Source organism: Peromyscus eremicus, chromosome 10, assembly GCF_949786415.1.
Source record: "Peromyscus eremicus chromosome 10, PerEre_H2_v1, whole genome shotgun sequence".
NCBI lineage: Eukaryota > Metazoa > Chordata > Mammalia > Rodentia > Cricetidae > Peromyscus > Peromyscus eremicus.
In genome coordinates, this window is record NC_081426.1 from 92,056,003 (window position 1) to 92,081,058 (window position 25,056).

At 44.2% G+C, this 25,056-nt stretch overlaps 1 protein-coding gene across 8 annotated transcripts in view; it reads right to left on the reverse strand.

Moving 5' to 3' along the window:
• Nucleotides 1-24,774, reverse strand: part of Klhl8 (kelch like family member 8) — a 60,415-nt gene extending 35,641 nt beyond the window's left edge. For 2 of the 8 annotated variants that reach the window (XM_059274862.1, XM_059274854.1), the window contains exons 1-4: nt 24,511-24,573; nt 24,054-24,236; nt 22,486-22,562; nt 139-503 (exon numbers count right to left, since the gene is read on the reverse strand). In XM_059274862.1, the coding sequence (XP_059130845.1) occupies nt 139-366 (228 nt within the window). In that variant the 5' untranslated portion in view covers nt 367-503; nt 22,486-22,562; nt 24,054-24,236; nt 24,511-24,573. Of the gene's footprint in view, nt 1-138; nt 504-22,485; nt 22,632-23,860; nt 23,983-24,053; nt 24,237-24,510; nt 24,574-24,664 lie in introns of those variants that run through there. The other 6 variants (XM_059274858.1, XM_059274856.1, XM_059274859.1 and 3 more) reach the window with 6 other exon arrangements.
• Between the last annotated feature and the right edge of the window lie 282 nt (nt 24,775-25,056).

A 25,056-nucleotide genomic window follows, 5' to 3' on the forward strand; every position in this document is an offset into this window, starting at 1 on the left:
GCTGACTTGGGCTACACAGGAGACACTGATTCACAGAGAACTGAGATTAAAGTCACTCCTGACATTTGTATGTGAGTACAGAAACTCTCGTTTTCTATACTACACCTTAGAAGTTGGGGAAAGAAAAGGCCGTCTCACCTTCAGTGTGACATCGCAGAGTTCCCCATTCTCATAGAACCGAAGGAGAGAACTATGGAAGTCTTTCCATGCTTCATTGGCTTCAAAGATGAAGGAGTCTTCGCCATCACACTCGCTGACAGAAGACCTGCTCCTGGCTGGCTGGTGCGGGGGCTGGTGCGGGGGCTGCCGCCGCCCCTTTGTCACGTGACTCCTAGCTTGTTTCCCATTGGTGGACTCTGAAGCCATTTGCAACACTCTTTTTATGGAGCTCCCTTCTGAAACATCCCATTTACTCTTCTTTTAAGGGTGAGAAGACAGAAGACAGACGTAGCCACTAAACGTTAGACATCTTTCAAAATTCCTTCAATTGCCATTATACAGTGCTGAAATATTAAAAAAAAACACGCAAAGATAAACTAAAAGGTATTATGATTATAATTCATCAATAAGATACATGTAACCACATTGGTCATACTGGAAACCCTGCAGCTTTACACTAAATGTCACATGACTCACTTCATCTAACTACATCGCGAAAGAACAGCTTTAAAATTCAACACAAAAACAAAGGACATAAAAATGGAATATACTGGCTTCAAAATCAGAAGCTGTGAGCTAGATTCTACGTTAGACTGATTCCACCACTGAGACCCTGCTTAAGCTTTAGTTATGTCTTTTGGGAGTGGGTGAGTGCATCACTTACAAGAATATTTCAAGAGTTAAAGATATACAACCAGAAACACGAACAGCTGAACTAAAGTGTGCAGACCTCATAGTATCTGCATTTCCATATAGAATTTATTACTTTCATACAAAATCACACTTACTTCACTAATAAGCATATTTGATGAATATTCATATCATTAATAGATATATGCTACAATCCTGCCCACCTGATAGAGACAAAGGGTTTGAAGTTAAACCATCTGCTATCACTTACTGGCTGTGATCTTTTTTCAAAGTTTTCCTAACCCTCGGGTTCTCTACCTATAAACAGGGCTGTCCCGAGGGTCGCAGAAGTGCACTAGACTTCAGGGGCACTTACAAAACTGTAAACCATGCTGCAGATGTTTGTGTTAGGATGGAAGCTTGCAATAGTATGCAGCTTTTGAAAACTATAAATGCCCTAACCAGAAAGTCAGGTCTAAGGGGTTCTTTTACTGTTAATCTCATCTCTCAGCTTTGTCAGGAAACAAAGTGGGTGATGTAAAATTATGGGCTGTAGTTACTAACATGTCTTAAAGTTTCTGTGGCAGACACAACATGATGGTGATCCCTAACAGGTCACATCTGTCTCTATCTCCTTGCCTGTAAGAAGTGTAATCAACCTCTAAGCTACAGTACGTGGGAAGGTGATGGTGGGCCACACTCTTGTCTACATTAGATTGCACACTTCCACATGGTGTACTTCCTTCTAGGACAGAACAAATATGGACTAGAGTCTCCAGGAAGCGAGCCCAGGTCCTCACGCGTGTGCAACAAGCATCTTACCAACCCAGCTCCCCAGCTCCCTATAGCAGCTCTTTTAAGTTCACATCCCTACTTCAGAGCCAGGCGTGGTGGTGCACACCTATAATCCTAGCACTTGGGAGACTCAGGCAGGTGACTTTCCTGAACTCAGGCTACATTGTGAAGCCCGATCATAAGAAACAGAAACCAAATAAGAACAAATACAAGTAGTGCAATCAAACCATTTCTGCAAAGGGTCAACAAGTACGTGACTTTGGCTTTGAGGGTCATTTGTACTCTATGACAACTACTCAACTCTGCCTTTGTAGTGAAAGAATGGCCCCAAATGAGAATACATGAAGGAGTACAGCTGTGTTCCAATAAGTCTCAAAAGTATTTGGTGGGTACAATTTGGGTGAGTCATAGTTTGTAGACACTTTGCAAGATAACCATCTTTAAACCCAGTCAACCCTGTTCTAAAAATATTAAGACAAACTTACCAAACACAAATAACTCAAAGGTTCTGAACAGAACTGGACATTCTAAGGAGCAGGATAAGCTCTTGTCTAGTCCTGTCCATCCTGCTCAGGATGCAAATCCTGTGCTTGTTTAGTGTATCCAATCTGTAGACACATCCACCCATTAGCACTTAGTAGTAGCTGCTGTGGCATGGCAGTGTGTATCCCAGGTAACCATATGCAGTATCCTAATGCTACATCCAGACCCACCATCCTTCATCTCACTTCCGCCTACGTACTGTAGTACTGTCATCACAAGAAGAGTATGGTATAGTAAGACATTTTGAGAGAAGGGAAGAGACTGCATTCATGCACTTTTATTATAGTATGTTCATATAATTATTCTGTCTGTCTCAGTAAATGCTATTAATTTATTACTGGGCTTAAGTTACAAGTTAAATTTCATGGATGACGATGGTGTATGTGGTATAGAAGTGGGCACATATGTGTTATGGCACACATGTAGAGATCAGAGGACAACTTGATAGAGTCAGTTCTCTCCTTCCAAGTATCTGCATGCATGCACAACTGTCTGTTTGGAGGTGATGCCATCTATAGTCTCAGGGATCTATTGGAAGTCCTGAGACATATTACCCAGGAGCACCACTGTCTGTAACAGTCTCAAATGACAGGACTGCAGAGGTGGGGGTTCTGAAAGAAAGGGAAAGCTGAGAGAAGAGGGGCTGTGGCTTTCAACAGGGAACAGAAGCGATTCAGCTCACTAACAGAACCGTACTGTGTCCTCATGGCAGCAGGGGTCACATGATTCTGCATGTGATGGCACATACATACACATTAGCTAGTACAAAAGACAGGTGAAATGTAAGTTATCATTGTACACCCCTAGTCCTGGAGCCACACATGATGTGACCACCATGGGAAACAGAGGAAGAGTTCAGGGGACTTACTGTCTGTGACCACTGAAAATGAGTCTACAAGTATCTTAAAGAGTATCTTTAAAATTAGAAAAACATTGCTATATTGGATGAAAAAAAAAACTTTTTTTTTTTTTTCAAGACAGGGTTTCCCTGTGTAGCTTTGTGCCTTTCCTGGAACTCGCTTGGTAGCCCAGGCTGGCCTCAAACTCACAGAGATCCGCCTGGCTCTGCCTCCAGAGTGCTGGGATTAAAGGCGTGCGCCACCACCGCCCGGCCGAAAAAAAACTATTTAAGTCACAAGAAACAAATACACCAAACAGAAATGAGATATAACTAGATTAACAATATTAACATAAGAAAATGCACGGAAACAGCTCGATTATTAAAAGATATAGACTTCAACACAAAAGGAGAAGGTACAGAGAGAGGACACCAGCAGGGCCCAATGGCAACATCTAAACCCAGGAGTGGAGGCAGGAGGATTACAACTTTGAGGACAGCCTTGGCTTCACTGCAAGTTCCAAACCAGCCTGTACTACATAGCAGGACCTGATCTTAATAAAGATAAGGGCTAAAGGTGTAGGCTAGTGGTAGGGCACTTGCCTAGCATGTGTTCAGTCCCACAAGAAAAAAAAAAAACAAAAACAAAGTAACCACCAATCAAATAAGCAAAAATCCTGGATATCAAATGTGAAATAATGAAGCTGGTCCCTTACCTTCTGCTACTGACAAACAGTAACTAAATATGGAGTTAGGATCTGAACATAACCCCTGAAATGGTAGACTGCTAGGGGATGGGGCATGCTGTAGCTAGTCCTAGCACTTGGAAAAGGAGGGGAGCAGTGAGGAGGAGAAGGAAAAATGTTATGAAATATTATTTTGTTCTTTCTTTATTTAATATATATACAGTGTATTGCCTGCCTGCCTGCCAGATCTCATTACAGATGGTTGTGAGCCACCATGTGGTTGCTGGGAATTGAACTCAGGACCTCTGGAAGAGCAGCCAGTGCTCTTAACCTCTGAGCCATCTCTCCAGCCCCGTGGAATATTATTTTAACTGGACAAAGATGTGTTACATTTGTTTATGCCGTGGAATATTACTTTAACTGTGTAAAGGTGTGTTACTTTTGTTTATGCTGCATTTGTTTAAGGATGTAAGGATGTGTGATTAATTATGTAACGATCTGTTTCATCTTGCATGCCCAAGGCACCTGATTGGTCTAATAAAAAGCTACCTGGCCAATAGCTAAGCAGGAGAAGGATAGGCAGGGCTGCTGGACAGAAAAAACAAATAGGAGGAGAAATCTAGGCTCAAGAGGAGGAGGACAGAATGAGGGACATGTCTGGGGCAGAAGCCAGGCCGCCGCTGTCAGGCAGCCAGACAGACAAGAGAAGCAGTGAAAGTAAGATATACAGAAGGAAAGAAATGTAAAAAGCCCCGAGGCAAAAGGTGGATAAAGAGAAACAGGTTAATTTAAGTTAAAAGAGCTAGCCAGAAACATGCCTAAGCTAGGCCGAGCATTCAAAACTGATAAGTCTCTGTGTCCTGATTTGGTATCTGGTTGGTGGTACAGAAAAAAAGTTAAGAAATGTCAAGTTCCCTCTGGTGCAATAACGGGAGAAATAAAAAGGCACAACAAACTGGAAGGAAACAGAACTGTCCACATTAATGTAACTGGATATGTGCAATCTCCTGGTTCAAAGAACAAATCATACTGAACCAAAGAGTCTAAAGATTTGTGCAAATTGTACTGAAGGGAAGGAAAGGGAGACAGGAACAACACTGGTTGAAAAGAGTCAGGTGGGATCTGTAGACAAGGAACTCGGTGTTCTTATTCTTCTGCAGGGTTTACAGGAGGACATGTCTGTGCGTCTTTCACCATGATGGACATGTATCAGAAGACATGCTATCTCTGTTCTCCTGGCCTTGAGGAGGAAGCAACGAGCTTCTGCAGGAGCTGTTGTGTTCTTCCTGCTGGCATCTTACCCTGTGTACAGACAGCCTGTGTGTGATAACAGACCTTGTGTGATAACAGTGGGCAGAAAGATGGACATTTGCATTTAACAAGAAAGAAGTGCCAGGAGTTTGATCCTTGTAGTATCCTCCCCTCTCTCTCTCTCTCCCTCCCTTCCTCCCTCCCTTCCTCCCTCTCTCTCTCTCTCTCTCTCTCTCTCTCTCTCTCTCTCTCTCTCTCTCTCTCTCTCTCTCTCTAGTTTACCTAGTTTAACTGTAGAGACATTGTGGTAGAGGTATTCTAGGTTTAATGGCACACCTGATATTAAAGCTGATAGAAGTCAAAAGGTGGGACAGGAGAACATGTCACACTTCAATGGCTAAGGTTCTGAGATGAGGCTTGAGATCTGCACATGCCCTTTGTCCCCAGGAAGGTCCCTTTATGTCCTATTGGCAGACGTTTTTGATGTAAAACATTTCTAAGGAGCACCTAACAATAGTAAGTTTACAAGGTCATAAAATACAAGGTAACCATGCAAAGATCAACTCTATTTCTATGTACTGGCAATGCATGATGGAAACAGAAATTTGAAAAGTTCGTTGCTTCTAAGAAAGGGAGACACTCAGGTCTAAGCCCAATGAAACGTACAGAACCCACACACTGAAGTATGTTATTGAAGCAAATAGAAGCAAACCTAAAGAAATGGGAAGCCGCCACAGTTCCTAGGCTGGAAGACTCAATTTAGTAAACATGACTGACTCAGATTTAAATCAGTTCCAATCAAGCCATACAGGAAGTTTTTATAATAGACACTGACAAGCTGAATCTAAATCTTCTAATGGAAAGACTAAGGGGCCAGAAACAAGGTTTGAGGAATTACCATATTCAATGTAAAACTCAATATTACATGCCTTCAACCACAGTGTCAGGTTACATAACCCCAAGCACAGGAGAAATAACTTGGGTTTAAATAAATGATGGAATCAGTAAACAAATGGGGTAGAATACACAAACTCCTCATGAACAATAATTTCAGGCTGCAGGAGGAGGGGCTCAGGGGGAGAATGACCGCCAACTGTGAGCCTACTGTGAGCCTACTGTGAGCCTACTGTGAGCCTACTGTGAACCTACTGTGAGCCTACTGTGAGCCTACTGTGAGCCTACTGTGAGCAGCCCTTTGGTTCAGTCCACAAAGAGGAAGGGGGTGAGTGTGGAGATTCTAAATAAATTATGGAGACTTTTCATTCATATGTGCATGAGAGAGAGAGAGAGAGAGAGAGAGAGAGAGAGAGAGAGAGAGAGAGAGAGAGAGAATGTGTGTGTGTATGCATGTGTGTGTGTGTGTAGCATGTATGTATGTGGTGGTCAAAGGGCAAGCCTGGATGGAGTCCTTAGGTGTCTTCTACCTTTTGTTTGAGATGGAGTCTCTCTCTCACTGCCCTGGAACTTTGCCAGTAGGCTAGGCTAACTGGCCAGTGAGCTTCCTGGGACCCACCTACCTTTATCACTGAGCTCACCATCATTGTTGGAATTATGTGTGCATGTCTCCACATCTAGTTTTGAGTGCTGGGAATATGAGCTTGAGTTCTCATGCTTTTGAGTCAAATGCTTTTACAGACTGAACTAAGCCTTAAGATACTTTACTACTGAGGTGTGGCCTGTGGATAGTGCCACAGTGAGCTCACTCTAAAGAGCACAGCATGAAACAGGAGAATGAGTTCACGGTGGTGAGATCTGACACATGCTTCTGCCAGGTGATCACGGTGAACAACTGATTCATCTCACGGACTTCTCCAACCTTAACTCCACATGCCGCAGTGAGAACGCACTCTGTGTCCCTTGTCTCTGCTTCTCAGAGCCCACAACCTCAGTCTGGCCATGAGAAAAGCATCAGACAAACGCCAACGAGACCCTCTACAAGCTATCTGACCAGTACTCATCAAAGTCAGCAGAAACGAGGGAAAGCTGGTTACCATGGCAGCAGGAGACCAGGAGACACAGATACTGAATTTACCGCAGCACCCTTGGGGTCCTGGAATGGGGAAAAAGTAAAAAGCAGGAAACTGGAATAAAGTGTCAGCGTTTGTGCTGGTTAGTGTCTTGTCAACTTGACACAAACTACAGTCAGCTGGGAATAGGGACCCTCCATTGAGAAACTGCTTCCATCATATCTATATACGGGCATATCTGTGGGGGCATTTTCTTAATTGCTAATTGATATGGGAGGGCCCAGCCCATTGTGGGTGGTACTACCCCTAGACAGGTGAGCCTGGGCTATATAAGAAAAGTCCCTGAGCAGGCCAGAGGAAGTGTGCAGAAAGCAGCATTCTTCCACAGTTTCTGCTTCACGCTCCTGCCTCAGCTGCCCTAGATGACAGACCACACCTCCAAGATGTGATAAACCCTTTCCTCCCCAGTTTGCTTTTGGTCATGGTGTTACCACAGCAATAAAAAAACAAACTAGGACAACCTTAACTAAAAATATGTATTAATAAAAGGGTACTGATTAATTGAAACAATCCCATCAAAGTAACATAAGGTATCAGTAGCAGGAGAGACGAGCTAAAGGGTCTGTGGCAGTTCCAATACCTTAATAATGTCATGGTAGTTCTCAAACCAGTGTAAACCAGAATGACAGGATGGGAAGTCAGGGCAGAGACATCAATAGCGCACGACCTGAGCAAATGCAGCCAAGTGAATTTCAAAGAAGCAAACCAGTGTAAACCAGAATGACAGGACAGGAAGTCAGAGCAGAGACATCAATAGCACACGACCTGAGCAAACGCAGCCAAGTGAATTTCAAAGAAGCACCAGAGCAATTCAACGGACGGAAAAAACAACTTTTCAGTAACAACAGAACAACAATATAGCCAGATAAACAAAACTAAGTCTTGATGTGAAAATTTACAATGGATCAAAGTTTATTATGAAACTAAACACACTCACTACACATTATATATCACACAAATATAAAGCTTTAAAAAGTCATGATTTATCTTATATAGTACTTAAATGTTACTAAGTGTAATTATAATTAAAATTACAAAACTTTGAGAAGAAAACCTAGAAAAGCTTCACGACCAGGTAACCGCATGTTACCGTTCTGAGATTAAAAAGGAAAGTCGCTGAGGTGGACTGCATTAACAATGAAGGAGAAGCTGTAGGCTGGAGTGTGGGCAAGTGCCTGCCTCCAGGCAGTGCCCAGGGACTCATGTTCGGGACAGGCGGCAACAATGAGGAAACGGTGCCCATGAAAGCAGAACCGGAGCAAGAAGACACACTTGATGAGAACGTCTGAGAGTCACCTCGTGACACACGCTCCAAATCTGTAAAGAACCTGCAAGTTCAATAGAAATAACCCCAAATCTCCAATTAAAATATGGACTCAGAACGTATCACCAGTGCAGATGGTAAATATGTGAGATACCCCACAAAAAGACATTCAGCATCAATTCTTTTAGAGGAGTAGATTTAAACCATGAGGAAAATACCATCACACACCTATCAGAATTGCCAAGATGAAAATATTAATAATATTAACATAGTTAAGAACATTCTGAAAAGTCAGAAGACAATCCCAGGATCAACAACTGAGGCTGCATGAAATTAAACAGCTTCTGCAACACAAAGGAAATAACAGAGTGAAGCGGCCGCCTAAAGAATTGGAGAAAATCTGCCAACTATAATCTGATAAAGGATTATTATCTAGACTCTGTGAAGAACTCTAAATACCAAACCCCTACCAATCCAATCAATAAAGGGGCCGACGAGCTGAACCGACAGTTCTCAAAGGGAGAAATACACATGGTCAATGAACGCTTGGAAAAGTACTAACTCCTTCTTCACCATCAGGAAAATGCAAGTTAAAAATGCTTTGAGATCCGTCTTACCTGTCGGATGACCATTAGTAAGAAAACACCAGGCACCCTGAGAGGACGTAAAGAAACCTGTAGTGCGATATGGGTGGAGATGGAAACTAGTGCAGCCACTATGGGACCCAGTAAGAAACTCTCAAACTACAACTACTGTATGATCCAGCTATACCACTCTTACAACACAGGATTCTAAATCAGCGTCCTAGAGACACTTGCACATTAGGTTTATGGCTCCATCACCTCACAACAGCCAAGACATGGAACCAAGAGAAAACATGGTACATGCACACAACAGAATGTTATTTGGCTGCCGAGAAGAGTGAAATTATCACACTCACAAGAATATGGATGAACTGGAGATCACTAAGTGAAATAAGAGACTCAGAAAGATAAGTATGTTTTGTCTCATACAAGGAATCTAGATTTAAATGTGTGTGTGCACAAGTACATGCCTGTGTGTATGGTGGGGGTAGGGCAGGAGAAAGGGGCTCCATGAGAGCAGACAATGAGGTCTGCAGGGGGAAGGGAAGAAGAGGTAGCAGGATGTGTGTGTCATGAAGGAAGACTATTTGGGTGAGGGAGGAAGGAGAGGTGAGGGCAGTGATGTATAAAAATACAATGAAATCCACTTACCTGTATGCAACAAAATTATTTTAAAAATTAGCAAGTGCTGATAAAGATTAGAAATGCCTGAACCTTTTAAATATTACTGCTGAGAATACAAGACAGTTCAGATAGTCTAGAATATGTTTTGACAATTTTTCTATAGACATGCAGTATGACCAAACAATCTGACTGCTGACAATCTACCCTTAAGGAACATTTACATTTGTTTAAGAACTTGCTATAAAATTTGATAGCTGCTCTACCCACAACAGCTAAAACCGAGAAACAAGCTAAATGGTCTCGAGATAAGTGGATAAACTCACCGTGGCACACCTGCACAAGGACATCAGTCACCACACAAGGGAACGAACTGCACTTCCTAAGCCCCTGAAGTATTCTCAAAAGGACACAATCAGTGTGAGCATCTCAGCAACAGCTGAGGAGTTGCTAAAATGAGAGGCGCACGCACGCACGGAGGGTGTGACTACAGGTGTCACCAGGAGGCTTTAAAGATGAACTGTCCTGTGTCCTGTTACAAGGTATAGATTTGTACACCACAAAGGGCAACTTGATTATATGATAACTGAAACAGAAAACAGACAGCAGCATTCTACCACACTCATTATACAACTCAGAGGACAAAAGTACATATACATCACGCGCGCGTGCACATGAGCACGCGTACACGTGTGTACATTCACAAGCCACTCTGCTGCCTGACAGGTAAGTCAGCTCACAGAATAAGGTATAAAGACATCACCACCACCATGAAAATACTATTGTCATCTAAACTACCAGCAGCATCCTAGTCACAGAGGAGCGTCTTTTGTCCATTTTATAGATGAACTGAGGACACACAGTAGAGCCCACCACCATGGTGGAGGCAAGATTCAGATCATGCAGCAGAGCTCTGAAGACTGTACCATTTACCACCACACTCCTTTCAGAACACTGCAAGGAAGAGATTACGGAGCAAACCATGAACACTGAGATGCCCGCCTTCCCTTCTAAAGCTGTCCCTTCCTGCCCCCTCACCATTTTCCCAGTTCTAATTCAAACGCTGAGCCAGGCTTGAGTTCCAATTTTTACAACACGTAGGTTTCAACTTCTCTGGATTCTAACTGAAAGTTTTCTTACACTTTTTTCCTCTTTCGCTGAACAGTATTGTTTTCAGTGTGTGCTAGAAAATCCACCTTGTATCTCACCTGGACTATCTCACCATGGCCCTCCTACTCATCCTTACATCCAAGGGCAATGCTGCCATATTTATCCAACTTTGTCATTTCCAAACTGCCCAGTACATGCAGTTCAAACAGTTTATAATGGCCTTCTTTGCTCAGCCTTTAATCTATCTTGTTTTTCTTTCATCCATTTTTTATATAAAGTAGGGGGAAAGAAAAATAAGACACCAAGAGCCCTCATTAAATCACTATGTGCCTGCCACACACACACGCTTTCTCACTTAGCTCCTAACAGTACTGAAGGACTAAACATCCCTACCTTGCCTGGGGTTAACCCTCTAGAAAATGGTAGGAGTCAGAGCTTCAACCCTGCTGATTAAACCCAATCTTTTTCTAATGGACCACATACTTCCTCATCCAGCCTTGCAGAATAAATGTGCAAAGCTTGCTTCAGCCGTTTGCTGTGAGAGAATAATGTCAAGGCCCAGATAAAATAACGAGTCTTTTAGGAAGCCTTCTCTAACTCTCCCAGTGATGTGTGAGCTCTTCTTGCTGCGACACTTTGCACATCTCCGATTTGTTCTTTTATTTGTGTTTTAGATTTACTTGAATAATCTTGAATAATGCACATTAACATCTTTTTTTTTCTCTCTCATTTTTCAACACAGGGTTTCTCTGTGTAGTAGCCCTGGCTGTTCTGGAACTTGCTCTGTAGACCAGGCTGGCCTTGAACTCACAGAGCCGCCTGCCTCTGCCTCCTGAGTGCTGGGATTAAAAGCATATGCCACTATGGTCTGGTGCACATTAACATCTTACAAGACGATGACGGTGGTATATTTTTTCAGAGGCAGAGGTAAGGATTCAATCCAAGGTCTTGTGCTTGCATGTACTTACTATGCCAGTGAACTATGTACCCAGCCCCAAAAGATTATATTTAACAACATCTATGTAGTTGCCTGGATCGTGGACATTTGTGAGCTGGGTTACCACATAAAATCTTGGCTAACTCTTATAGTCATAATGATTAGATCAGCAATTCATCTTTCACCTGTCATTTTTCTCATAGACAGATGATAAATAGATCAGATGGATGATACAGATGATAGATCTAGATATACAGATGACAGAGATATACAGATACAGATAGATAAGAGAGAGGTAGGTAGATATAGATGTTGCTCTTAGTATCTGAATATTAGGCTAGCAGGGATCACCACCATATCTTTATGTTCAAATTCATGCACTACCACATCCAGTCTTACAATAGTCATTATTGTAAAATTATCTGAAGTTAGATTTGGCCCAGACTCAAGAGCTCAAAAATGTCTATATAAGGATAGAGAAGCATGCCAATCAGTAAAATGCTTGCCACACAAGATGAACAAGTTTGATCTCCAACACCTATATAAAAAATTGGGTCTGCAGCCAGTCAATTCAAACTGGCAAGCTCCAGATTCAGGGTGGACCACAACTGAAGAAGACAACACTGACTTCTGGCTTCCACACACACGGACACACACGTGTACATCAACACTCACACAGCTGATTCTATGAAACAGACTTGCAGTCGCAGTGCTGGGAACAAAAAACGTTGATCCCTGGAGTTTACCGGCAGCCAGTCTAGCCTAACTGTGAGCCACAGGCACCAGTGAGCAGCCCTGTGTCAAAAACAAACGAGGAAGGCGCCCGAGGAATGACTTTTGGCCTCCATGTACGCATACACATATACATTCACTCCCCCCATAAACACGCCTACACAAAAATGCCTGTATAAAACTCTTTTAAAATAGTCTATTTAAAAATGCAATGTTTCCAACTTTGAAAAGGGACAAGAATGTTGTCCATTGGCTGGCTGAGGTCTTTGTGGGCAGATCTTCGGCAACGTTCGCAGCCCTTGATACCGTGGCACAGCAGCAGGAGCAGCCTCTAGTGTTACAGCTCTCACGAGGCCTCAGGCATCAGCACCTTAGCCCCACCGCGACAAGTGTTACAGCTCTTTCTGAGGCCTAGGACAGCAGGGTTCCTCAGTCGCCCATGGCAGCTAGCACTGCAGCTTCTAGGCCTGTGCAGTCTTTGACAGCTGCAGCCCCTAAGCAAGGCAGTCCCGATCCCACGGCCCCCACGGCCTCCACGGTGCTTCCAGCTCCCGGGTCTCCAGAGTCTGCAGTTATTCTTCCCTGGGTGTTTTCAGTCTTCTCCTTTCTCCTTTGGCTCTCCACCTTCTCTCCGCTTCCACCATGCTTCTGACTCCTCCCCTGACCATTCTTCCCAGCTGGTCTGTGGCCTCTTGCTGCTGTGATGCTGTAATACTGCTGCCGGTGCTGGGGCAGCAGCCACCCCCCCCCCCCCCCTTCTCATTCTCCTTCCACATCACCTCTGCTGCTGCTCTTGTGGCTCTTCCCTCTTCTGTGGCTGTCAAAGCCACTGGCTCTTCCTGGCTGAGTTCCATGTCTGCTGTTCAGCTGCAGGCTTCTCTGCATGGCTCTGCCTCTCCTATGGCTGTCAAAGTTAGAGGCTGCTCTCTGAGCCTCTGCCTCTTTTGCTGACGTCAGAGCCACCGCCATATCTGGCTCCATCACTTTGCGGTTCAACTGCCAGCATTCCACTATCACTCCTGCGCTTACTGCCACCACTCGGTCTTTCCTGCCATTAGCCTCTCGGTCCACCCTACAGATGATGGATGGATGGATGGATGGATGGATGGATGGATGGAGATATATATGTGTGCGTGTGTGTGTGTGTGTGTGTGTGTGTGTGTGTGTGTGTGACACACATATGCATACAAGGAAACACTGGAGTGGAGAGATGCTTTTAATTGAATATAATGTTAGGAGGCAAAACAGGAAGGTATTTCCATTCAGTTCATTACGTAAGTTAATAACCTGTGTAAACAGAATATGGGCGTGTGCACCAATCATTTCAGACCTTCAAGTAAATTATCAACTGTGTTTGTACCAACTTTGACTGTCCCTTTTGCACAGTCCCTCAGGTCACCAGGGGAAACATTCCCTCTCTGGCCAGGAAATGGTTGCATGGAAGGTCTGGAGTGAGTTCTTTTAAACAGTTGTGCTTAGAACCACCTCTTTAGAAGCCAAACTGCTTAGCAGCAAGTGGCTTCAATTGTTGTGTAACTTCCTCAGAGTGCCCAAGGAGGGTTCTAAGTGACATAAGGTTGTCCAGCTGGCTGGCTGGTACTGCTTTCTGTCTTGGGGAAGTCAGGACACCAGGGAAGAGTCTAACAGCCAATTAAGGTATTCAATCACCCCCCATACCATTTTCATTTATATGAAAATAAACTGCAGGAGGAGTGCTTTCGGTAAGAACTTACTATGAACACCAATACTGAGTTTTAACCATATTCAATGGTGCTTTTAACAATGTTCCACGTCTGTCCTGCACTCTAGGAAAAAATGGGTCTCTTGATATGTCTCAGGAAGGCAAAGGTAGGAAAATAATATTCCCTTAAACACATCTGAATCTGCCTAAAGAATTAAATGTGATATGGAACGTATACACTAAGGGCTGGGGAGATAGCCCAGTAGGAAAGTGCCTGAACATGAGGCCCTTGGTTTGATCCCCAACACCCACACAAAAAGCTGAATATGTGATGAGGAAGCGGGAAGAAGTGGATCCCCAAGGCTTCTGGATGGCCAGCCTAGCTGAACCCCCAGCCCCAGGTCTTAGTGAGAAACTCTCTCAAACAATCGAATAAGCAAACAAACAAGGTGGGCATCTCCTAAGAACAACCTGAGGTCGCCCTCTGTCCTCCACAAGCACACACAGATACATGTCCTTGCACACGCATCTACACACACAGTGCCTGTACAACACACAGGACTGTGTATTAGTATTCAGTAACAATGCAAGTAAACCTAAGCTCCAGAGCTTGAAGACAGCAAGCATTCTTTTCCAGCTACCTCTAAGAGTCCTGCCCTTAAGGAGTGAGAGCAGAACAACCGCCTTCTCACAGTCCACTGAGCTGACTTAAGTCTATCCCAAGACACCCCGAGGCACGAAGATAATGAAACATAACCGGAACCTCCACTCTTCTGCACGCCAGTGCCAACCAACCACCAACAAAACGTGCAGTGCTGCACAAAAAGTATGCACAAAAGCAGACGGGTTCTAACGACCTGATGCAGACACTGGGTAACACGCTGGTGTTCTTAACATGCAAATAAAATGTATGACGAGTCACAGAAAACAAGACCAACAACAGAGCGGAGAGCACAGTGCTGAAACAATGTAGCTTATTCTAACTCCCTTTTCACCTTCCAGCATGGGACATCAACATGCAGTGCTCTCACCCAGTGTAACGTACTAACGACTAAGGCAATTCCCAACCACAGCAACTTTACACCACACTTTCCCGAGGAAGAGTTGAGTAGAGAGAGCTCCAGATGAGTGTAGACGCTGTATACCTATAATTCCAGAACCTGGGAGGCTGAGGCAGGAAGGCTGGCTTGCGTTTAAGGCCAACCTAAGTTACACAGTGAATTTGAGGCTATCCTGGGCCACATGAGACTGTCTTTCATTTTGTTTAGACTTACTTTATGTGTAGGAGTGTTTTGCCTGCATGTATACACATGCACCGTGTGCTTGCCTAGTCCCTGGTCAGAAGAGGGTATTGGGACCCCTGGAACTGGAGCTGGGGATGACTCTGAGCCACCACGTGGGTAATGGGGACTGAACTTGGGCCCTCTGCAACAGCAACAAATGCTCTTACCCACAGAGCCATTTCCCCACTTCCATGAAACTCTTGTCTTACAAATTAAAGAAAACAAAACTCCATGCAGCCCCCTGACAGAAGCACCTCTTAACCAGCGCTGTAGGACTGGGGTGCAGGTCGGTATGAGCATCCACCTAGCGAGTGCAGCCTTCCACTCAATCCCAGCACTGCAGACAGAGTGAGGCAAGACTCAGTACTATCACACAGTCACACTGCTATGCCTACTACAGGTAGCAACTGTGCTAACTATACACAATATTTGAAAAAAAAAAAACAGTTTATACGGTTTTTACAATTCAGTTAGATGGAAATTTTAGGTGATACAAAAGCAAAATTTTTAATCAGCATTTGGCTAATTTAAACCAGCAAATTGGTGGTGCATGAATATGCATTTACCATTTTATACATTTGTGAAGTATGATGGCAAATCTACCTTTGTGTAGACATAACCTGACTACATGCAATACTCCACATAACCCACGCTATTCCACATCTCCCCTTACTCTTAGACTAAATCCACTCTTCTGAAATGCCCTTCACCAGTGCCCTTATCAGCCCTTGCTCATTCTTAAGACTCAAGCCTTCTCCAGCCTGCAATCCCAGCATCGGGAGACTAAGGAAGGAGAACTGTACAAGTTTAAGCCAGCTTGAGCTACATAATCAGTTCCATGATAACAGGGGCTACAGTATGAGACCCAATTTCCAAAAAAAAAGAATCAAACACACTTTAACAATCAAGTCTATGGCTGGAGGGATGGCCCAGGAGTTAGGAGCACACACAGCTTCCAGAGGATCTGAGTTTGATTCCAAGTACCCACATCAGGCAGCTCACAGCTCTAATTCCAGCTCCAGGGAGGTCAAACTCCTCTGGCCTTGGTGAACACCTGCATTCACGTGCACATACCTACACACATACATGCACTCACATGCACGCACACATACACCGACCACAAACACACACAAATAATAAAAGTAGACCTTTAAAAACTAATCAAGTCTTAACAATCTCCCGGATTCCTAGGCTGGACTGGGTGAACTGTGTGCCCACCACAATGTAATCTTCCCTTTTCACTGCATTCCTCATGAAGCAGGTGATTTAGACAACTTTTTGGCAACATTTAAAGTATCTGCAGTAACTGTAGTAGGCCCTTCTCTAGCAGCTGTGACAATTCCCTGACATAAACAAGGTAAGGAGAAAAGCATTATTTATCTTGGCTCACGGTTTGTTGGTTCCATGGACTTCTGCAGAACATTACAGCATTAGGATGCATTAGATGCTGTTATCATCTTAATAATAATGATAACATCACTTCAGTAGTTTATTAAGAAGGCTTTCAAATCATGGTAATTACTTCATTGCTTGAACTGGATCCCTCAGTTTATTACAGCCATGATGCGCTGAAAGTCTAGAATACAGAACTAATAGGACATGGATTTTATCTAAATATGTGCATTACATGTGTAAACTATGTTTTTCTGAGGAAACCTACATTGCTCACTGCTTTTGAGAATGCCATAAAGCTGTAAGGCTAGCAAATGATCATAGTTTGAATATAAAGCCAAGCAAAAATAAATGTATCATCATTTGTTGCCCAGTACCAAAGCATAGGCTATTTCCTACTGATCATATAACAGAAAGAAGGAAAAAACAAAAGTAAACCCAAACTGAACTGGTTTAAAATCAGTCCTAATGAGCTGTCATTTAGAGTAAGCAGGTCCAGGCTAGTCCCAGTGATTAAAGCTTGGGTCTTGAAGGCTTGCCCCCTCCCTTGGGAGGCACTCCTGGGAGGTAGTGGCGACTTTAAGGGGTGGGGACGACTACAAAGTCCTGGAGCAGTGGTTCTCAGGCTTCTCAATGCTGCAGCATTCTAACACAGTTCCTCATGGTGTGGTGACCCCACAACCATAAAACTATTTTTGTTGCTACTTCATAACTATAATTTTGCTACTAATATGAACTGTAAAGTGAATATCTGTGTTTTCCAATGGTCTTAGGTGACCTTTGGTTGAGAACCACAGTTTTAGAGTGCTGGAGACATGCTCTTAGAGAGGCTATGGCACATCGGGTTTCCTGTTTGTTTTGCTCCAGGACACACACGCCCCCCACCCCTTGATCTCTGGTGTTACCACAGGCTCAAAGCAATGAGCCAACCAAACTAATCATGAACTAGAACCTCTAAAACTGTGAGCCAAAATTAGCCTTTTCTTTTCATAAATGACTATCTTCACAATTCTGTTATAGTGACAGAAACTGAATAATATGTAGCCAAACAAGAATTGATACTTCCCTAGGAGTCTGAAAACTTTTTAAGTTTTACAGAATGTACATACAAACCAAATTTAGTTTGAACACAGACACAATAAAACATATGATACTAAACAGTAGTCACATAGGTTTGTAACCACACACTACCATTCAACCCATCCGTCAGGCAGTCATCACAGGCTCCACTGTAGATTCTGAGGATGCAAGAACGAATACAAACAGCAGAATCTGTGGTTGGAAATGATGTAAGTTATGTAAGTTTAAAAATGGAGTCTTTAGGAATCTATATGGTAAAGCGATACTTGAAAGAGCAGTTTCAAGTATCTACTGAATAATCAGTTATAAATTTTATGCCCTATTCATTTCATTTTCATGTCTTCTATGGAAATGCTGTTCCACAAACTAGTCTTTGACCACAAAGAGTTTGAGAAGCACTAATCCCTGGGACTCCATGACGGACAACTGTTATGCTTTACACTCAGACATTCACAAGAGCAGCATCTATCATCACCAAGTCCCACAAGCAGATCACCCAACGACAAAGCTCACTTAAAAATGTCTGCACCACTGAGCCTCTAGCCTAGCGGACTCAGAAATCCCAATGCACAGAAAAACAAATGACTCACAGAAAAACAGCCTCAAAGGAATCAGACCCCAAAGTCAGGCATGGTAGCACATATTCTTCATTATATTCAGGCTTATATTCTAGCACTTGGGAGGCTACGCAGGAGAATCACCAGTACAAGGCTGATGACACCTTTGCTACATAGCAAACTCCAGGTCTAGGCTACACAGAGAGACCCTGACTCACAAAAGAAGTCAGGTTCTAATTGTGAGGAAATTTTTTGACTACGTTAACCAGTCTATCATATTTTTCTTTTTAAGAAATGTATGCACAAGTTGGGCAGTGGTGGTGTACACCTTTAATCCCAGCACTCAGGAGGCAGAGGCAGGTGGATCTCTGTGATACTGAGGCCAGCTGGTCTACAAAGAGAGTTCCAGGACAGCCAGAGCTGTTAAACAGAGAAACACTGGTTCAAAATCACCACCAAAAAAATTATGTACAAAGTAATCTTACTTAAAAACTAAAATAAGCCCCAAAAGGAATGATTAAGACATGGTAATAACCCTGCTATTGAGGAGCTTGATCATCCAGACAGGGGGACAGACAGACAGACAGCAGCAATAACCATGTGGTCAGGGCAAACACAGACAGACAGGCTAGTACAAGAGAAGCAGCTGTAGCCTGGAGGGCAAGTGAGGCTGCCAGCTGTGGTCTCTCAGCCCACAGGTCCTCAGAGCCCCCACTCCATGCGAGCACAGCAGAGTCTCAGACACTCCACTTCCTCCACTCCACTGCTGGTGTTGCTTCTCCAGCGAACTCCCGCTAATCAGCCATGCCCTACTGAAGGCTCTCCTCTCACCCCACCACCCTCCTCACTACCATTACTCCCACACCGAATCTCAGGACACCAACTCACTGCTTTAAAAACTTGCATACAAACGATACAAGCTCTACTTGTAAAATTAAAAATGGTTTATACAATTGCTATTTTGGACTCACATAATGAACTGATTTCAAAAGTTGTTTACTATGGAGAACTATGTAGGGAAATTTCATACTGGGCCAAAGAACTTTAGGCATGGGTCATATGAACAATATTCCCAAAGCACTTCAAACTAATTCTAAGAAGGGGGAATGACTAAATGCTATTATTATTGCAGCTGGTATTTTAAATGGGTTGCAATCATACCCTTTTGATACTTTAAAATCCTGTGTACAATGGTCGAATCTCTGTTGATTTTATAGTCCTTAAAAGAAGTGTGATGGAGCCGGGCGGTGGTGGCACATGCCTTTAATCCCAGCACTCAGGAGGCAGAGGCAGGCGGGTCTCTGTGAGTTCAAGGCCAGCCTGGGCTACCAAGTGAGTTCCAGTAAAGGTGCAAAGCTACACAGAGAAACCCTGTCTTGAAAAGCCCCCCCCCCAAAAAAGTGTGATGGAACAGCAGAAATGACAACACTGGGTGTTATTCCTGGGATGCTCCATACTCCCCTGAGCCATTCGTTTATAAAGGAGCAGGACTCGTCTGGCTGGGGAGCCAGCACTCTTTAGGGTATAACAGCTAGACAGGAAATATTTTAGGCTCCGTGGGCTATACAGCCTTCATGAAAACTATTCACTGTGGACAGTTCGGACATGAAGGTGTACATGTGTCCTAAGACATCTGCATGCACAGACAGGCAGCGAGTGGGCTTTGGTCTACAGGCAACAGTTTGACCCTGGGTTTAAGTCAGTTTGCTTCTAGTTGTAAACTCCCACAGCATTACAGAAATATGTTAGCCTGTCTAACACAAGGTCTATAAAATAGTGGCTCATAGCAGAGACTTAGGAGTCAGACAGTCTGGGATTCTCTAGCTGTGGAGGCTGGGGTGAATCACACAAAATTACTCTGAACTTCGGCTTTCCTTTAAGGTGGTTGTGAAATTCAAATGAAGTAATATAAAGTATTTGGCTCTGGATTTAGTATACAGTAGGCATCTAATGAATGAATGTTTTTACTCTGATAAAACACTGGCCCAGAGGTTTTTGAGTGGGAACACAATTCTCCAATTAATATTTTTATTTTACAGCAAAGAAAAAAATATGCTTTATAATGACTGACACTAGGATACAAATACTGAGAATCCTCCACAGCAAAAGATAAGGACTACCGACCTATATCACCCTCTTGTCCTTTTCTTACACACACACACACACACACACACACACACACACACACACACGAACATGCGCGAGCTATGATGACTTACTATATATACACACACACACACACATATATACACATTTCAATCTCACCCAAAGAGGAACTGCTTTCCTCTGTAGTGGGTAAAGAGGCTCAGGAAGAGTCTATCCAACATGCACAGGTGTACAGCAGGGCGCCCAGGAGTCAACACTGGTGAGCCCTGAAGACAAGGCCCAACCCTCACCATTAGTCCAAATATGGCGTTGACCCTAGCCCTGTAGGGGTCTATCCATGTCTCAGTGAACACTAAAATGGTATTAATAATCTTCTCTCCACAAAACAAGTATTTTCCACCTTTTTAGAGTTCTAAAGTAGAATACCCATAAAACAGCAGTATTCCCATCCTTACGCTGGTTTTTTTCCCCAAAAATGATGACCATGTGCTATGTGCATACAGTCAGCTCAAACTCCTGAAGTAGATGTGATACAGTGGAGGTACCCTGCACACAAGCAGCTCTCGGATTGTCTTTATGAAAAGCAACCATGAAAAGCCACAGCTCTGCTATTAGTCCACCAATCCCCAGGGATTATGAACCTTTAACTTTGTAAAGCCCCCAGATTTCAAATAAAAATACCGCCCAATATCAAAGGGGAAAGTCCAAAGGAAAGGCCGTTGCTCAGTGGAGAGCTTGTGTAGCACCACAGATGCCCTCATGCACTCCCTGCAAGCACTGTGAATGCTGTTGGTAACCAGAACCAGGAGCTGCCTTCACAATGTAAAGCCTTATGAAGCCCAGCACTCCATCGCCGCACAGGGAAAATGGTGCATTTACATGTAGTTGCTTCTAAATTCTACTATAAGAGTGAATTCAAACTTAGAAAAAGACTCTGATGTTGGAATTCTCAAGACTAATTTAAGCTGTAACAAATTAAAACTATAAATTACAACCTAGTAATAGAGCTATGTAAGACAGTTAAAATTTTCTGTAAAAATATACCTAATACATTCTTTCTAAACAATACTGAATGCAAAATAATCATCAATTAGGATTTAACTTTACTATTCTGCATACAAAAATATTATATAATCACAAGCATAAATATCTACTTTGAAAGGCAATACATTTGGTATTCTACTGAGAACAAGAATGTCCAAATTTTAGAATAAATCAGGTTATCATTTAGCATTTAAAATAGTATTCAAACATGCTGGGCTGTAATACAGTACTGGATCACCAACTCTAATGCCTGTCCACGCTGGCGGGCAAGGAAGGAGTAGTCTACTATGGTAACGATCAGTCAGTGGCCTTGCCTCCAGAAGAAGGCACTCTATTATAAACATCACCTTCCACTTCTGCTGTGAGAGCCAGCTCTGTGTGGGGGGTGGGGGGGGTGGGGGGTAGGGTGCAGTGTAGCTTGGCAGTTGAGGACTTGCTTACCTATGATTTGAAAAGCCTCAAATTCAACACTTATGCTCTCCCCCATTCCAGTCACTTTAGGAGGTGTAATTGTGAATGCCTGTAATCCCAGGGACCTGGGAAGTTGAGGCAGGAAGATAGGTAGTTCAGAGTCAGCCCAGGCTACACAGCAAGATGTTGTCTCAAAAAGAAAAAAGAAAAGACAAGAACCTTTGAGGGAGAGAGGGCCATGAACCACTTTGAGTATCTCTTGAATCTGCTCTGTCCTCCAGAAAATACAAATACACACTGAATTCTTATGCTCCTGGGAGACTATTTGTAGGCATGCCACAGATTCCAACAAAGAATCACAGAGACAGGAAAAAAGTTTCCAAGGTGTTTCCAATCCTTCATAATTCTACCTCTGATTTACAGGACCAATTAAACAAAGCATAAGCAAATAATAAAGCTCATACAACCAATCCTTCAAAGACAAAACAAAGGTGACTGTTTACATCGCACTGGTCACCAGAGAGTAAACTGTACCGGCAGCATTTTAAAATACAGTATGCGAGTGGGGATATCAACAGGGTTGTAGATTATGGAGCATAAAATGCTCCTGGACATAATAACGATTAATCCTTACAATTCCAGGAACCCAGAGGCAGACAGTATTTTTATCCTCCTCCACAGCGAAGGAAACAGAGGTTCAGATAACAGCTTGCCATGACTAAACAGCCAATGAGTAGAGAGCAGGGATTCTCACCCAGAACTAATTGCAGAAGTGAGCTCAGTCCACAATTATATCCTCCTCGAATAGAGAAAACCAACCGACAGACCACACTGTTGGCAGGGAAGCAGTAAACAATAATTAGTGTGTTTTAAATATTCAACCGAGTTTGATCTCCAGCGCTGCAAAAAAAAAATTAAAAATTTTAAATATCTGATTTCCTCTTGCTTCACTGTTTTTTGTTTTGTTTTGTTTTTCCCCGCGACAGGGTTTCTGTGTGTATCCCTGACTATCCTGGAACTCGATCTATAGACCAGGCTGGCCTCAAACTCACAGAGATCCTCCTGCCTCTGCCTCCAGAGTGCTGGGATTAAATACATGCGCCACCACCGCCCAGCCTGCTTCATTAGTTAATATAAAACTTTTTTCAGAAAAATATATAGTTACACTACATAGTCTACTGCTGAAAATCATAGCATTTTGTTGTTTTATGCAACATTTGTTCTTGCTCGTGTCTTCAGTTCTTCATATATAAAATTAAACTCTTTGTTGAGAATTCAAATATAAGAAATGGGAAGCTTAAATGTCCATTTTTGGTTTTTTGTTTAGATTTTGCTGCTGTTTTGAGGCAGGGTCCCCTACGGCCCAGGCTGGCTGTAAACTCAGTGTAGCTGAGAACGACCTTGAACTTCCGGCTCTCCTGCCCTGGTCTCCAGGCACCCACACCAAGGCCAGTTTGTGCAGTGCTGGACACGGTACCCAGGGCTAGGCAAGCACTCCTTCAACTGAGTTACTGCCTCAACTCCTGACGCCGTCCGGACCCTAAGGTAAAGGATGCATTTTTTTTTTTTTTTTTTTTTTTTTTTGGTTTTTTCGAGACAGGGTTTCTCTGAGGATGCATTTTTGAGTGAAAAGGAAATGTAGGTTCTGATCCCGCGAGGGATTTGGCGGTATTCGACAGCAGGGAGGTTGGTTGAGTTTCCGTGGGGGCAGGAAAATGATACGCTCTGCTTAATTACTCACTGTGATTTTAAATTAGGATTTGGAATTATTACGGAATATATGACGTTACAAATCACTAACAGTATCAAATACTGACAGAATAGCTGTGAGTGTGAAAATGCGGACTGGGATGTATTCAGTGGTGGCAAGCTTGCGGCGAGCATGCACACGGCCCAGGGGGCGCGTGGCGTGGGGTGCGGAGGAGACACTAAGAGAATAAACACGAAACCAAGTGCGTACAAGCTCAATACATCATCTTGTGATTTCTTTTTATATTTCTGTTTCTACTGTTTGGAATTTTAAAGGCAACATGACTAAAGTTTTAAGTAGGTCAGTCGGTTTGGCTGACAAAACCAAAAGGTGCCAGGAGGAAGCCCGTGGAAAAGCAACAGCTAACGAGCAAAGCTACCTGCATGCAGGTTACAGGCTCCTCAGGCATCAGCAGCAGAGGGTTTCTGCTTAGCCAAGAGTATTCCACCCGCCCCTTAGCACGGCCAGGGCTCACCGGACATGCAGAAACAAGAGTGAAAACAATTAACTTATGTAAGAGAAAACCAGTATTTAAAAATTAAAAAAAAAAAAGAAAAAAAAACCACGTGCACCTGGCAGGTTAATTACTTGTGGCAACCCAGGTTCCAAGCAAGACCTTTCCCCGCAAAGTATCCTCCTGCGCGAACAACAGCTTAAGGTAAGAAGCAAAATATCAAGGTTGGTATGGAAAGCAGGTTAACAGGAATATTCAAAACTGTCAAGATTTCCACGAAGAGCAGAAGATTCAACACTCCCTGGAGGGGGAAAAAAAAAGAATGTGACAAGCTTCGCAAACCGTAAGCCTCAACGTCAGGACCGTGCACACCCGGAGCCGGCTATGGGAACCCCAAAGTGAGTCCACAAAGCAGGCACCCTCCCTGGAGAAAGCTGCGAGCTCAGCCCGGAGCGGTGGCCGCCCCCGCGGGTGCGGTTTCCGCAGGACCGTGCGGACAGCCGGAGCTCCGGGAGCCCCGCGCAGGGGACACCCCGCAGGCCGCCCGCCCCGGGGACCCCGGGCACCCCGGGCACCTGCGCCGCCGCTCGGGACAGCGCGGCCCGCGAGGCCCAGCTCCGGGTCCTCTCGGTTCCCCGGGGGGGACGGCGCCGCCCGGCCGCCCCTCGCGGACGCGAGCACGGGTGGCCGCTCCAGGTAGACCCGCGCGCGGGACGACGCGGCGGTTACCTCGCTGTCCTCGCCCGCCGCGCAGGCCGAGCCGCCACACCCGCTCCGCGCCGGCGCCGCGCCAGCCCCGCTCGGACACCCCACGGACGCGCTCGATGGCTCGCTCGCTCGGTGCCCGCTCGCTCGTGCCCGGCTGGGCGGAGCGCGCCTGAGAGCCGCGGGGGCGGGGCGGCGGGGCGCGCGCGGGACTCTGGGAAATGTAGTTTTCGGTTACCTCCTGGGGACCGCGCCCGCGGGCACGCGCTCCGGCCCCTCGTGCCGCTTCACTTCTCTTCGGCCTTGTATCCATACATCCCAGGTTTTCTATCTAGTCCTGTCCGGTTCACCGCAGGCTCTGCAAATCGTGTACAAAACAGCTTGTGTCTGCAAACTAAGGAAGTAATTGACTCATC